The sequence below is a fragment of the Thunnus thynnus genome, chromosome 8 (genome assembly GCF_963924715.1).
Source record: "Thunnus thynnus chromosome 8, fThuThy2.1, whole genome shotgun sequence".
In the NCBI taxonomy this organism is placed as follows: domain Eukaryota; kingdom Metazoa; phylum Chordata; class Actinopteri; order Scombriformes; family Scombridae; genus Thunnus; species Thunnus thynnus.
The window spans coordinates 19,198,099-19,211,742 of NC_089524.1; the positions used below are offsets into that span (position 1 = coordinate 19,198,099).

The window sequence follows — 13,644 nt, forward strand, 5'->3', positions numbered from 1 at the left end:
TAAATAGTGATCATGTTCCTGCATTTTACACACAAGAAGACCGAGGCACATCATAACATAAGGTAAGGTACAGATGAAGGGCACAATTGAAGAGTAAACAATCAAATGATCCCTACGTCACTGAATGTTAGTACATCTGGATATTTTCAAAAGTCAGTACAGCAACAGAGAGAGAGAGAGCTTGAAAAGGCCTTATGATACAGCAGTTATGAGGCAAAAAATAAAGACAAAGGCATCTGATGCGTTGGAAAACCATCGTTATTTACATCTGATACACGTTATTGACCAGTTCAATGAAGTTGTTGTTACACATCTCTGGTCCTGTCAAGTGTCACAACAAAAATCACTATTTTCTCTGCTGTCCATTATCTCCAATTCTTTTCAGAAAAACACTTTGGATGTTGGATTAACGATTATGTATTTTCCTATTACTAACATGAAGATTTGTAGAATTTTATCACCAACATAAAAGCCTGAAATTTTCAACTGAATGGAGAAATATGTTGCTTGTTTTTACTTTTCAAGTTAATTTTGTGTCACATTTTTGAGCTTGATGCTCTTCCAACGTCCCAATGAGCCTCATGATGATGCAACATTTCGATATGAGCCACACAGTAGAGCCACAAATTAAATCAACAAACTGAGCCACAGTTTCTATAATGTAACAGTTCTTCCAAACTAGTCCAACAGACATTTTCTTTTTCAAGTTACGATATAAACCCCTCTGGGAAAAAAGGGAGAGGTGGGGCAGATATGAGACGGAGCGTTTGCCATCTTGATCGGAGAATGATGGCACAGATCATCAGCAGGCTGGATGTTGATAAAACGAGGAAGCGTATGTAGACTTGTTGGACCTCCTCTTAGAGGTGTAAATCAAAAGGTGTCATGCTCCACATGTCACACGCTGCATAAAAAGAAGATGATGGATGATGGCACAACAAGACCATTTCAAAAACATTTTGCTGCTCTTGTTAAGCTTAAAGAAATGATGTCAGGATATTTTACCATACAGTGTTACTATGCTGTATTTTAACTATTGTCTTTTGTGAAGAATCCCTCCTGTAGAACGTTTACTGTTTTAAATCAACTCTATTTATTTTTATAATTGCTGTTTTAGTCTCATGACCTTTATCAGAGTAACATGACAGACAGTTACAGCATATTACTGTATATATCCTTGAGCCAGCTGGTCTCAACCGGCTCATAGTGTTTGTACCTCATTAACACTCTGAAGGTGGCTGTGGACGTGACTTACTTATGGTTGTTGTTTATTCTGCAGACATTCTCTGATAAAAATAATCCTCTTTCTTGATTTGCAGCCTTTGTTCTAGACTGGACAGATGGGATTTATACTATCATGATACTTTATATTGGGTTTTATGAAGACATCTGTACTCCCCGTGTGTTAAATTGAATTGTATTAAACATTTCAATCCCAATGTTGTGCTGCCATGAGATATAGCATGAACTCATGTTTTGCAAACAAACACTCTTTTCACCCATAGAACTTTGTTTTCAATACTGGCGGAGATCTCGGAGTTTCCAAAGATAACATTAGGCTGAAATTTGGGCAAAATGATGCACAAGATATCTCCATTTGATTGGAGGATGCAGCTATAAAAACATGAAGTCTTGAGCTTCAGATTTCATCGCATAGTTTCAATAAGGAGCTAGAATAAGTGAATAAAGGAGGTGTGTGGAGTAAGATGATGACTAAAGGGGAATTTAAGGATGTGAAGGGAAACACAGTTAGAGGAAATCTTGGTTGGTTGCTAAAATCAATCTGAGGATGAAGCCTACATTATAAATGAATTTGTATAATCAGGCAAGAAGAGAAGAAAAGAAGCTCAAAAACAATTTCATACAACAACAGAGCATCAGTGTTAAAAAAATCTGAAAAACATTACCAACTACAGGCAGACATCCCCCCTAACAACGAAGTTTAAAAAAGACAACAGCTACGCTCTCTACATGCGCCAACTCACACTCTGTACAAATCCTCCACCTCCACATCCACCCTGCCTGCACCTCTGCCCTACGACAGACGCTCCACATAAACTGAGCATCAAAACGACCAAACATAAGAGTTTTTTCTCCACAGGCTGTTGTGTTCATACAAATGTGATGACTCTCTGAAATCAAGTTGCCCCCTGTACAACAGATGCACATAATCATCCAGTTATTGTAATGAAATATTATATTCACACACCTACAATATTTAATTTCTCAAATACATTTAAACTCAATTTTAATTTTCGATGCTGTATAGATATTCTTTGTTATTTATTAACCATTCACGCAATTACTCTATTTCCTAATGGATAAATACCTGATTACTTCAACATGTGAATAATGAACGCAATCTAATACAATTAAGAACTTATTTTGTTTTCTTGATATGTGCTAAAATATCTGACATTGATGTTATTCTAACAATATTGAAATATATAAACTGCATCATGTGCAGTGTGTAATCAATGGTCATTATTTAGAGACCTGTGTGGAAATACAATGAGTCATGCGGTGGAGCCACCCTGTGTTTAGTACAAGAAATACAACAGTGATTTTTATTACCTTCACCTGGAGAGTTCCGTCCTCATAAACCTTGATCTACAATCATTGACTTCGGCCTGGAATGAAAGAAAAAGATGCACTGAGAACTTTAAAAAAGTTGGAAGCACAACAATACACCCTAAACTGATAAATGTCACAACTAATGTCCAATTTGAAAATACGATTTCAAAATACAGTGAGGACCAGTACCTCTCAGACTTTTTAATTGGTTCCTGTGGGACTGACTGTTCCTGCTCCATCCTACACACACACAGACACACACAAACAGAGTTATTGTGGGTACTCACAGTTAATTTCAAGAGCAATTCAGTGGGAGCAATATGTATGTTGTGTTTCAAAATTAGATTAAAAAAAAGACAGTGACAAAGGATTTTACCTTTCCCTCCGTGCTTTAATCCTCTCCTCGTCAAATCTGAAAATAATTAACAGTTATATCCTCACTGCACACAGTAAAACCTGCCATCATTTTCCAGAACTAGAGTACTAATATTATTTTAAATCCCGGCACACTGAAATGTAAAGAGCGAACGGCGCATTTCGCCTGTAGCTTCTTCAGGTTCGCACAGTACAACTGCTGAGTACTCACAGGTGTGATAAATACATTTGAGTCACATGACTAATTATCACAGTCTTCATTTTCTCAAAGTGAACATTTTACAAAGGGCACGAAAATGAAAATATACATATTACAAAAAACATGACATGATTAATGTTGCACAAAGTTACAAGAATTACACCATTTTATGTAATTAAACTTCATTACATCCCGTAAACAGCTGACTGAATAGGATGGGTAAAATTCCCTAAGCAGAATGGACTACAGGTCCTACAGCTGTCCCTCTACATCACTAAATGGGAAGGGTGAGTGCCAGGGGACCTAGTGGCTCATCTCTCCCCATCTCTCTCCAAATAGCCTGTGGAGAGAAATACAAGTTAATATTTACATATCTCAGACGAAAACTAAAATCCTGTGTTTCATAAAGTTAACTTAAAGTTTACTCATATCACAGAAAAGAGCTCAAATACTATGTATCATATGTTTAACATTTTCATATCACAAAAAAGAACTCAAATCCTGTGTTTCATTAAGTACATAAGGTTCAATAGTATTCAATTCATAAATCCAAAATGCCTCCCTTCTTAAGAGCTGGTTAATCAAGTTACCACCTCTTGGATTGGACTCTTTCAATGCCGATAAATTTGAGGGACGTAGCCGACCCATGGTTTTTCTCCTTGTAGTGTCTAGCAATGGCATAATCCATATTACCATTTCTAATGGCAGCCTTATGTTCAGCAACTCTTAGTTTGAGATGGTGCTTTGTTTGGCCTACATACATTAAGCCACATGGACATTTCAAGATGTATATGACATGTGTAGAGAAACAATTAATGAATTCTTTTATGTCATATTTCTTTCCTGTATGAGGGTGATTAAATGTCTTGGTATCAAATGTGTTTGAACAGTATGCACATTTTCCACATCTATAATTTCCATACACTTGTTGAGAAAGTCAAGTAGTTTGTGTAGGTTCCTTATACATAGAACTGACAACAGTATCTCTGACATTTCTGCCTCTTTTGAAGCAGAAACGAGGTGCAACATTAATCACGTCATGTTTTTTGTAATATGTATATTTTCATTTTCGTGCCCTTTGTAAAGACTGTGATAATTAGTCATGTGACTCAAATGTATTTATCACACCTGTGAGTACTCAGCAGTTGTACTGAGCGAACCTGAAGAAGCTACAGGCGAAACACGTTGTTCGCTCTTAATAAAGTCACAGTAAAGTCATTACAGTGTGCGGTGGTTAATTTTGATTTTCACCTTATATGTTCCTGCGACCGACCAGCACCTGTCTGAAAATATTGGCTGTGCATGGGGAGTTCTGTCCTTTTATTATTTTAAATCCATTAAAATCAGAGCAAATTAGACTTGTTTTCTGTTAGATTTATATTAAGTAATCATTTAAAAAAGGACAAGACAGGTTAGGAGTCACTGCTGCGGCTCTTTCTCTCCATCTAGTGGTCAGAGATACTCACTGCACCACACACTCGGGGACATGGACATGCTCCATAGGGACGATCTCTGCCAGTTCATCCAGGCTGTGGACATACTGGATCTTATTCATGAACTTCACACTGCAAAGACAACAGGACGACAACACAGCCACAGTTACAGGTAATGCATTACTGATGTTACAGTTACAAAATACTCTGTTTCCATCTTGATATACAGCATCCACTCAATAATATTTTGTTTTCTTTTGAAGACAAAATCACAAGATAGACTACATAAAGTTCTTAGAGTAAAAGGCACACATGCCTTTTGGAATTAATAAACAGCAGAACTAACACTATTATTGTATTCTTAAATAGGCTATGCAATAATTTTGAGTGAAAAATATCCAAGGTATCCAAAATTACGTCTATTTCATACAGCAGTGATAAGTTAAAAACATGGTCTGCCCTTCAGTTGTGAACTTTTTTAATAGTGAAAATGGATTTAAAGTCTGTGAATCAGGTTTGATACATTTCTCATTTTGAAATATGAATTTCAGTTGTTGGTTTGTGTGTCTCACCTGATAAAGGGCCTAGATATAGCCAGGACAGTTCGTATGAACCAAGTGGGATGAGCGATGACCAGAGACTTCAAGTTCTTCCTCAATCTGCCATCAGAACACACACAAAAAAAGTCAAGTTAAGTTGTTTTAAGATGTATATGAAATACTGTACTTTGAATAGTAATTTGTGTCTAATGTGATTTTTCCACAAAAAAAATATCTTGTTAAAATCTGTACATCTACTTGTTCTACCTCATTAAAAGAGAAGATGTCTCCTTCTTCACCGAAAAGTCCATTTCTCAGTATATGTGTACTGGAGGTTTTAAGTTTTCATATCAAACTTGAGTAAGTTAAATACTGGACCACGATTGGCTCCAAACTATTTGTGATGTCACAAATCACACTCGTGGGTACGCACCTTAAACTCTGATTTTAAGTTAGCACAGAGAAACTTTCCACTTTCAGCAGATGAATGTGAAAACATCCTTCTAGTGTCAAACTCTGCACAGTGAACCTCAAACATTCAACTGAAGTCACAAGAAGAAAAACACATTTTTGAGTGGAGGGGGACGCTTCTGTTTAAATTGATATATAGCTGTAAAGTAAGACAAGATATTCAAAATACAACACTGCTTTTCACATGTTGCCCTGACAGAGCATTTCTCTAAATAGAGTCTCGCCGTAAATGCAGCCTGGAATTCATCTTCAGTTTACTGACTGACAGCAAGTGACAACTTCCATTTCTCTCCCTTTCTCATCTGTCAGTATCAGTGTCATCTGTATATTGATGGTGAACAGTAGCTATGAACAGCAAAGTACGCCTTGTTATATTTCAGTTCAGAAACATTATTTTTTAATGTAACTATGAACGTTTTAATATAGAGGATATCAATCAAAGTTTCCCACCTTCTGTCAATCATCTGGTAACATTTCTTGAGCCAGCTGATCCCAGGCATCTTACTCCGAGGAGTGGCTCCGTTCATGTAGATGATCAGGTAGTCTTCAGCCACAAGCATCTCAAGACTGCTCACCACATACCTGGAGGAGCAGGGAGACGTGTTTTTTTTTTCATTGGAAACACAGCAGAACAGTTGTATGTAAGAGTAAAACATCTATACTGAAAAAGCAGTTAGCCATAGCAGACTCACAGGAAGAGGTTTTCCATGATGTAGTGGTAATCTGGACAGCTGCTGTCAGGCAGGTAGCAGGCAGAGAACACAATGATGGCGTTCAGGCCTTCGCCATAATAACCTGAAGAGAGAGTTTTAGTTCTTTACCCACAGGTGCTGTAAATTTAACATTACTGACATTTTCCAAAGCTTTCAATAAGTTTTCAGATTTATTTCTGTCTGTTGCTGTCACTGACCTCCATGTGTGATGACCCGCAGGTAGGGTCTGATGACCTGCATGTCAATACGGTGCTCCTGTTCGCCGATGATCACCGTCCTCCAGAGGCGTCCGTTGTTGGTATTCCCGTCCTCGCCCGCTTCTCCTGAACTACCACCAGGACCTGCTTTGGCCGTAGCTACCGGTGTGTCATCTGAACAGACACAGAGCCAGACTCTGTACTTTATTCTGCACAAAAGTATGTACTACAGAAAGATAAACACTAATATGTGTCTCTGTGTGTGTGAGGTTCTTTTAAGTGAATTTGTTCTGATTGGTTCTTCTTCAAAAAACATTTTCAGTTAGGGTTAACAATCGTAATATCCATCCCTACCTACTTTTTCATCTGTATTATGGTCCAAGGATTAAGGTTAACATTAGTTAAAGACTATGATTAAGATTTAAGGTGACATTTCTAAATAGGTTCAGGTAAAAGGCTTCAACTTAAATCTTTTAGGATTCTGATTTAGCTAAAAAGTGACTTTAGGTCAGATAAAGTTATAATGTTCATGTTGTTTAATGATTCATTTTGGAGGTTTGAGGTCAGAGTTAAGGTTAAACATAGCAATAATAAAACAGTCAAAACAGCAGACAGTCATCAGGTGTGCATGTACAACCTTAACCCCTCACCTTCCCACTCCAGTTCATTGCCATTAGTGATGAACTCCAGTGAGTCCGTCTCATCCGGCGTGTCGATGTCATCGATGTTGATGTCCAGGTCATCAGGTGTATCCAGGAGGTCATCTGACAGCAAAGACCCCTCACTATGATCCAGGGATAGGTTCATCTCCGGGGCAACCAGCGTACGGCGTTTACGGCGGGCTGAAGACACACCTCCTCCTCCTCCAGGTGGGCTCACGTTCAGGGTGTTAGGAGGAGCTACAGCGAGACCAGGAGAGGAGAAGAAAGACGGATTGGTAAGTGTAACTGATGACATATAGCAGAAGTCAGTGACCAGTCAGAGATCTTCGTTCCCCGGTGTTACTTACAGGCTCTGTCATCTGTGAGACCACAGGAGGAATCCATGTCTCCGTACTCTGGTAGTGGTCTGGGAGAAAACACACACACATGTAAGAAACCAGTACTGTGCTTGTTGAGTGTAAAATGTGACATAATAACTCAGGATTGGCACTAAGACTCTTGAATAAAAGCACCCTTATAAAATGTAAGATTGTGATTAGTATGTCATTAGTGGACTAGTTGAGGGTGTTGTCACTAATCTGGCTAAGCACTAAAAAAGAGGAGCAAGCAGAAGAAGCAGAGACGGTAATTAACTTCTCTCTGGGGAGAGATGAGGATTGCAGGCCTGCCAGGCCGGGTGTGAGGCAGAGCAGAGAGGGATGGGAGGAGAAATGGAGAAGAAAAGGGGAGGAATAGAGGACAGAGAATGAGAGAGAAGTAAGATTAAGGCCAGTAAACCCCCCTCTCTGTGTCTTTGTTTCACTTTATGCCGCATGTTAATTACTGGTGACACCCTGTGCAGAAAGAGGAGCAGACAGGAGGTCGAAATCTGGCACTGCATATGTTTGTGTAGTAAGCAAAACTATCCACCTTAAGGGTTTTTTTGCATATCAGCAACAACACCCACTGCAACTAAGGGTCTGAAAACAAGTCTGTACAGCTAAGCAAGAGCTGCAGAGAGCTGCAGCGCAGCGTTGTTCAGCAGAGAAGGTCTTAGCACATCTCCACATGCTGCATTCTTGGGAAAGCGAACGTGTTTCATTGTCCTATCTGCAGGAGGACAGTGTGTGACAGTGTGTGCTCCTCCTCAGCCAACAACACCGGCTTTAGCCCAGAGAAACAGGCACTGACGAACGGTCCGACACTATTCCCCGGGGACCCCTGCAGTGATTAGACTGATGCTTCCATTGTCAGAAAAGAAGCCCTTTCTATAAACATGGTCACAGATTTATGGGGAAAGGGATTTCCTTTTAACAAAAGCACAATAATCTCCTTTCTATGGCTGCGTTCTCCCTTCAGCTACGACAGCTCAAACATCAAAATCAGGATGAACCGATGATGCTTACCTTCTGGAGGGGCTGCTTTTTGTCAAATGAGCTTTTTGACTTCACACACCTTTATGCTCAGTGTGCTTACTCATTCCCTGTCGTCTCAGTCGATAATAAACAGTTTAGGGCAGAACATCTCTCACAGGCTGCCTTAATGATGCGTTTGCTGTTTGCTGGCTCTTCCTCCTTCTCTTTCTCTCCTTTAACCAAAACCTGCCACCATTTTCCTGGCGATGCTGTGTTGTTGATCAGTGGCTGCTGTTGCGTCACATGACGTAGCCTGAGACCATTTACAGAGAGAGCTGCACCTGCTCCTTGGCTTCCTGCCTCCCCATCTGACAGAGGAGGGAGGAGGGAAGAGGGAGGAGGAGGAGAAGGAGGAGGAGGAGGAGGAGGAGGAGGGAGCCCAGTACTGACCTCTCTTTTTATGCCTATCAAGCTTTCACAGCATCAATTTCCCACACTTTCTAAACCCCACTAGACTTGTCTTTCTTTTCTTGTTTGTGTCTGTTTCTTCTACTGTGGGAAGTCATTGATCAGCCGATTTATTTTAGTGCCACTTATTGTGAATATGAAGTCTAAATGTCACATTTTTGTTAAAATCCTGCAAATCATTTCACATCGAGAGAATAATTATTAAAACTGTCAGCTACAATAACACACCGCCAGTTCCACTGATGCTAAAATAGCAGAATAGAAACAAGGCAAAGCTATCATAAAGATGAATAATCTCTATAAAATAAACAAGTATCATTATTACAAAACTACAAATTGACATAAATAGCAAAGCTTGTAAGTAGATTAAATGTAAAACTAAGCGCGTCTGTGAGAGCTTGTTAGCTCCGGTGTCCCATATTATGAGTAAAGCGCCAACTAATCAGCCATATTTGACATTACAACAACAGGACAGATGAATAGATGATGACCAGTAGAAGGTAAAGGGGTCTCACCTGGGGAAGTCTTCATCCTGCCACTCGTCTTTCACTTCCATGTTCTCCATTCGCAGAGTTGCCTCTGTTGTGCCCATCCCTCAGAGAGGAGAGCAGAGGGCCTGTAGGTGTGAAGAGAAATAATTAATAATGAGCATTGTTTACAATAAAACATGAAAACTGTCACTTAAAATGAATGAACTGACTAGACAATCGGCTGCATGGCCACACGTTTGATTTAAATGGCAGAGGGGAAAGCTGGCATTGTGGAGGGGGGATTTCATCCAAATAATTTAGTCTCTATCATTACAATTTAGGGGCTGAAACCACTGTTGGTCACATGGTTTTTATCCCCCCTGCCCACAGGAGCACATGTGAGAGGCATGTGACTGACTCGGACAGAGCCCATTTTCTGAACTCAGCTCTCCTCAAAGTCAAATATTACGTACGAATCTCCTCCTGGGTGGAATTCAAGAGGCCACGGCGGAGGACGACATGCAGACTTAATCCTCCCTCACTGCTCCCTAATCCTACTTCACTGATGTGACTGCTACTTTTTTGTTTCTCCGTTCACACTGCATCTTTATGGTGCAGTTGGTGTAGCAGCATTAATCAAAAAACTTTGTTTCACATCTCATATTCTCCATTTGTGCTCAAAAATAATTCATAAACTGATAAATGCTGCACACAGTTAGTACAACACCGTGACTGCACACTGACTGCATGATCAATGGTGGCATCAGGAAGCCCACTGAAAGCCAGATGCATCATCACAGCACATTAGTGACACATAAATTACAGCAGCACAGGTCTGTTTTGGTTGATGAGGTGCATGAGAGGAACACAGTGGATATTTAATTGAACCAAAAGTCCTGTTCTCTTTGTCGTTCTCCAGTCATGTATGAAATCCACAGTGCCTGCAGCTTCTGCTGAGTGACAGAGGATTGGAAACATACTCCGAGGAAAGGCATAAATGCTTGTTTGGGTGTCATTAATGCAGTTCAGAGCATGTTTAGTGACTATAGTGCAACAAAAATACTGTGAGTGAGAATCCAAGAAATGACATCCTTGTCAGCGGTGTATTAGGATGACGGTAATGAAAAATAATGCAACATGGGTTCCCGTGAGATAAATACAGGGAGAAGTGGAGTGGTTTTGGTGGTTTTGGCAGTGACACTCGTGGCTGAGTGTCAACTGGAAGACAGCCATGTCTCACACTGAGGAAATCATTCATTTTCACAGGTCCTGCATTACACACGAGGAACAAAGCAAAAATGATTTCACAGTGAAGACAAATCCACCACATTCTTGTTTGTAGCAGGTCAAAGTCATCTATAATCAAATGTGACAACACCCAAGGAGAAGAAGAGAGTGGGGGTGAGCGGTACAAGCTGTCAGTTTAGCAAGAAAACACCAGAAAAACTGGAAAACTTATGACATTTTAATGCAATTCCAAGTGAAAATATTCCAATAACCATTTAAGATTTCTATAAAAGGCTGAATGGAAAAATTGAACCATAACTGAAGACTATAAAATATGAACAAAATGAAAAAAATGACTATATGTATCCTAATACTATGTTACTTAAATGACAATTTTGCTTGGAAATATCCAACAAAATAATAAATATTTCTACACAATGAATCACCACCAAATGTGCAGCACATCACGATGACTGAATAAGATGGCCCCCACAGCTTTTCTAGGTCATCCTACATGGAGGAAATGGATTTGATGTGATGTCAGTGCAAGGTGTAGAGAGTGGAGGGCATTGTGTCAGTGACTATACTCACATGAGATGTGCGAGATCCCCTAAAAACCCCTCACTGGCTCGTGGCTGTGTGTCCTCCTCCTCCTCTGTTAGAGATGTAAAGATTCAAGCGGAGAAAGTCCTGATCCTCCACACCAACAGAAATGCATGGACCAGGCTGCAATTTCTCCTCTACCTCTCTCTCCCTCTCTCTCTCTTTGACTAATTCACATGCATAAACACATGCTCATGCACAGACACAGTCATACAGTGTCCTCGATGTCAACCACTAGCCAGCAGCAGGTGTCTGAAGACAGGGGGCACCTCTGTGCTGGACTCACCCCCCTCCTCTCCTCCGCCTCTGTCCACCTTTGTTGGGGGAAGACTGGCTGTGAAGAGCGAGCTGACAGGCTGCCTCTCAGCTCCACCGTGCACACCACCGAGACACAAAATTTTCTTTAATTAGAATGCATCTGCTCTGGCATCATGATCTCTCTTTCTTTATCTCCTTCTTTTCTCCGCTTGTGGCTCCAAATACCTTTAGAGAATATCTTTTCCAACCCCGCAAAATATCAATTCAAACCCCTCTTTGATTTCCGTCTGTATCCAAATCCCTCCATGGAAGCAGCTTATTTATCACTACAGCAACTTGGGGAAAATGAGCACCAGTCTCTGTGTCCCTTTACTCCATTAGATAATCCTGCTGTTGTGTTCAGTGGTCCTCTATGTGGCTGCTGTTCCCTGGCAACAGCATCTCTCTCTCCATCCATAGCTTCTCCCCTCCCTATCTGTCTACTCACCCCCAGTCTCTTTCATACCCACCATACCCAAACTCTCAACTCCCCTCCACACACATTAATTATTCAGTCCCTTACTTCACTTGCACCCAACCAATCATATCACCCCTGGCCAGTTTCCCTGCACAGTAACTCTAACAGGCCTATAATTTGAGGCTTCTGGTTGTATTGGTCCTACAAGCATTAAGAATAATTATGTGTACATTACATCTGTATTCCTCTACAGATGTATACCATCTGTTTAACCTCTGTCCTCAATTTTGTGCTGCACCTGAAGTGATGCATTTAACACCCAAGGTCATTTTGCCCTATTAGCTATTTGGAAGATCTCCAGGTGGTTTGACTATGACCCTGATAGAGGATCTGAATATGATGGACTGTTGAAACATTTCTGGACTATTGACTCACTGCCTGGTAGCTTGTTGTGTTGACTTTAGATTGTGTCGTTATGATCAGTGAAAGCGTGACAGACACAAGCGACAGTCGGCACAGCAGACGCCGCAGCAGGAGAAACAACTGAAGCGAGAGGAGTCACTGTAGCGCACTTCCGGCTACGCCCTGAGCAACCAGCATCTCCTCACAGATCTTTTGTTTTGGGGGTTTCATGCAGGCTAATGTTTGCCCACGAAAATATTTTTGTTCTTTTAACTAGCCAATTCAAGACAGATAGCAGGTATACCTATATAACTGAGTAAAAAATGTGCTTTTTCTATGTATCAAGGATGAATGAATGGATTGATTGACTGATTAATTAACCGGCTATGGTCTGTTTGCTACCACCAGTATTAGGGCCACATTCAGATTTTTTTTTTTTTGAGATTACGAGAATAATGTTGCAATTCTACGAGAAAAACGTTGATATATCAGATGTAACTAGCTTTGCAGTTGACCACTTCTAGTCATCTCCTCTTCCAGAAAAAGAGGAAAATTTCTTCCAAGTCCGTGTGGTTCTTTCTTCGGAATAGACACAATCGTTTCAAAGTCCTGATATTCATAATAATCTGGTGCTGATGTGACAAAGGTATTTCTTTATTTCTGAAACCTATACTAAAGTATAACTTCATAAGATCCACATTCCTCATTTTAACACACGCGACAGACATTTTTCTTGTAATAAGAGTTTACTCTCATAAAATTACGACTTTTTTTTCATAAAATTACTCCTTTATTCTCATAATATTATGACTTTTTCTCAAAATCTTTTTTTTTTCCACTTAGTGTGGCCCTAATACTCCATCATAGTTTGCTGCATTTAACATGATGAATGAAACATCTTCCCAACCGGAATAATAGCAAAAATAGTCAATATTCTATTGCCATTATTGGCAAAATCTTTCTTTCTTTCTTTCTTTCTTTCTTTCTTTACCTTTTCATTTGATACTAAACTTCTCTCTAGTGTTCCTGTAACTCATATCACCGTGCTTTATTCACCTTTGTCAGCAATAAACCGCTTTTCGGAGATTTTTTTTAGATTATTTGACACGCATGCCTAGCACAATGAGAAGATTACATGACTAAAACTTATGATGACACACTAATGAGTTAGCAGAAATAATGAATCAGATAAACACTGTCTCGCTGTATATTTATTGATAACGTACTGGCTGTGTGTGTAAGATAACTTGTTGTCTACGCAG

General features: G+C 40.0%; 1 protein-coding gene across 2 annotated transcripts; it reads right to left on the reverse strand.

Annotated features, from left to right (window-relative positions):
- Window positions 1-237: 237 nt before the first annotated feature.
- Window positions 238-13,357, reverse strand: atcaya (ATCAY kinesin light chain interacting caytaxin a). 2 transcript variants are annotated; one of them, XM_067596971.1, is made up of 13 exons: window positions 11,254-13,357; window positions 9,481-9,581; window positions 7,511-7,569; window positions 7,152-7,400; window positions 6,502-6,675; window positions 6,284-6,386; window positions 6,042-6,173; window positions 5,154-5,240; window positions 4,615-4,713; window positions 2,951-2,986; window positions 2,764-2,814; window positions 2,575-2,630; window positions 238-904 (listed from the first exon to the last, which is right to left on the reverse strand). In XM_067596971.1, the coding sequence occupies exons 2-12, from the start codon at window positions 9,555-9,557 to the stop codon at window positions 2,597-2,599; spliced, it is 1,101 nt and encodes a 366-aa protein (XP_067453072.1). In that variant the 5' UTR covers window positions 9,558-9,581; window positions 11,254-13,357; the 3' UTR covers window positions 238-904; window positions 2,575-2,596. The 2 variants fall into 2 exon arrangements, with proteins under 2 accessions (XP_067453072.1, XP_067453074.1); XM_067596973.1 differs by lacking the exons at window positions 9,481-9,581; window positions 11,254-13,357 and adding an exon at window positions 8,549-9,166.
- Between the last annotated feature and the right edge of the window lie 287 nt (window positions 13,358-13,644).

Coding starts and splice junctions, on each gene's coding strand:
- atcaya (XM_067596971.1), bottom strand. CDS start 9,557: ATGGGCACAACAGAGGCAACTCTGCGAATGGAGAACATGGAAGTGAAA. Junction 7,570..9,480: donor CAGGATGAAGACTTCCCCAG/GTGAGACCCCTT, acceptor GTTTTCTCCCAG/ACCACTACCAGAGTACGGAG. Junction 2,815..2,950: donor ATTAAAGCACGGAGGGAAAG/GTAAAATCCTTT, acceptor GTGTGTGTGTAG/GATGGAGCAGGAACAGTCAG.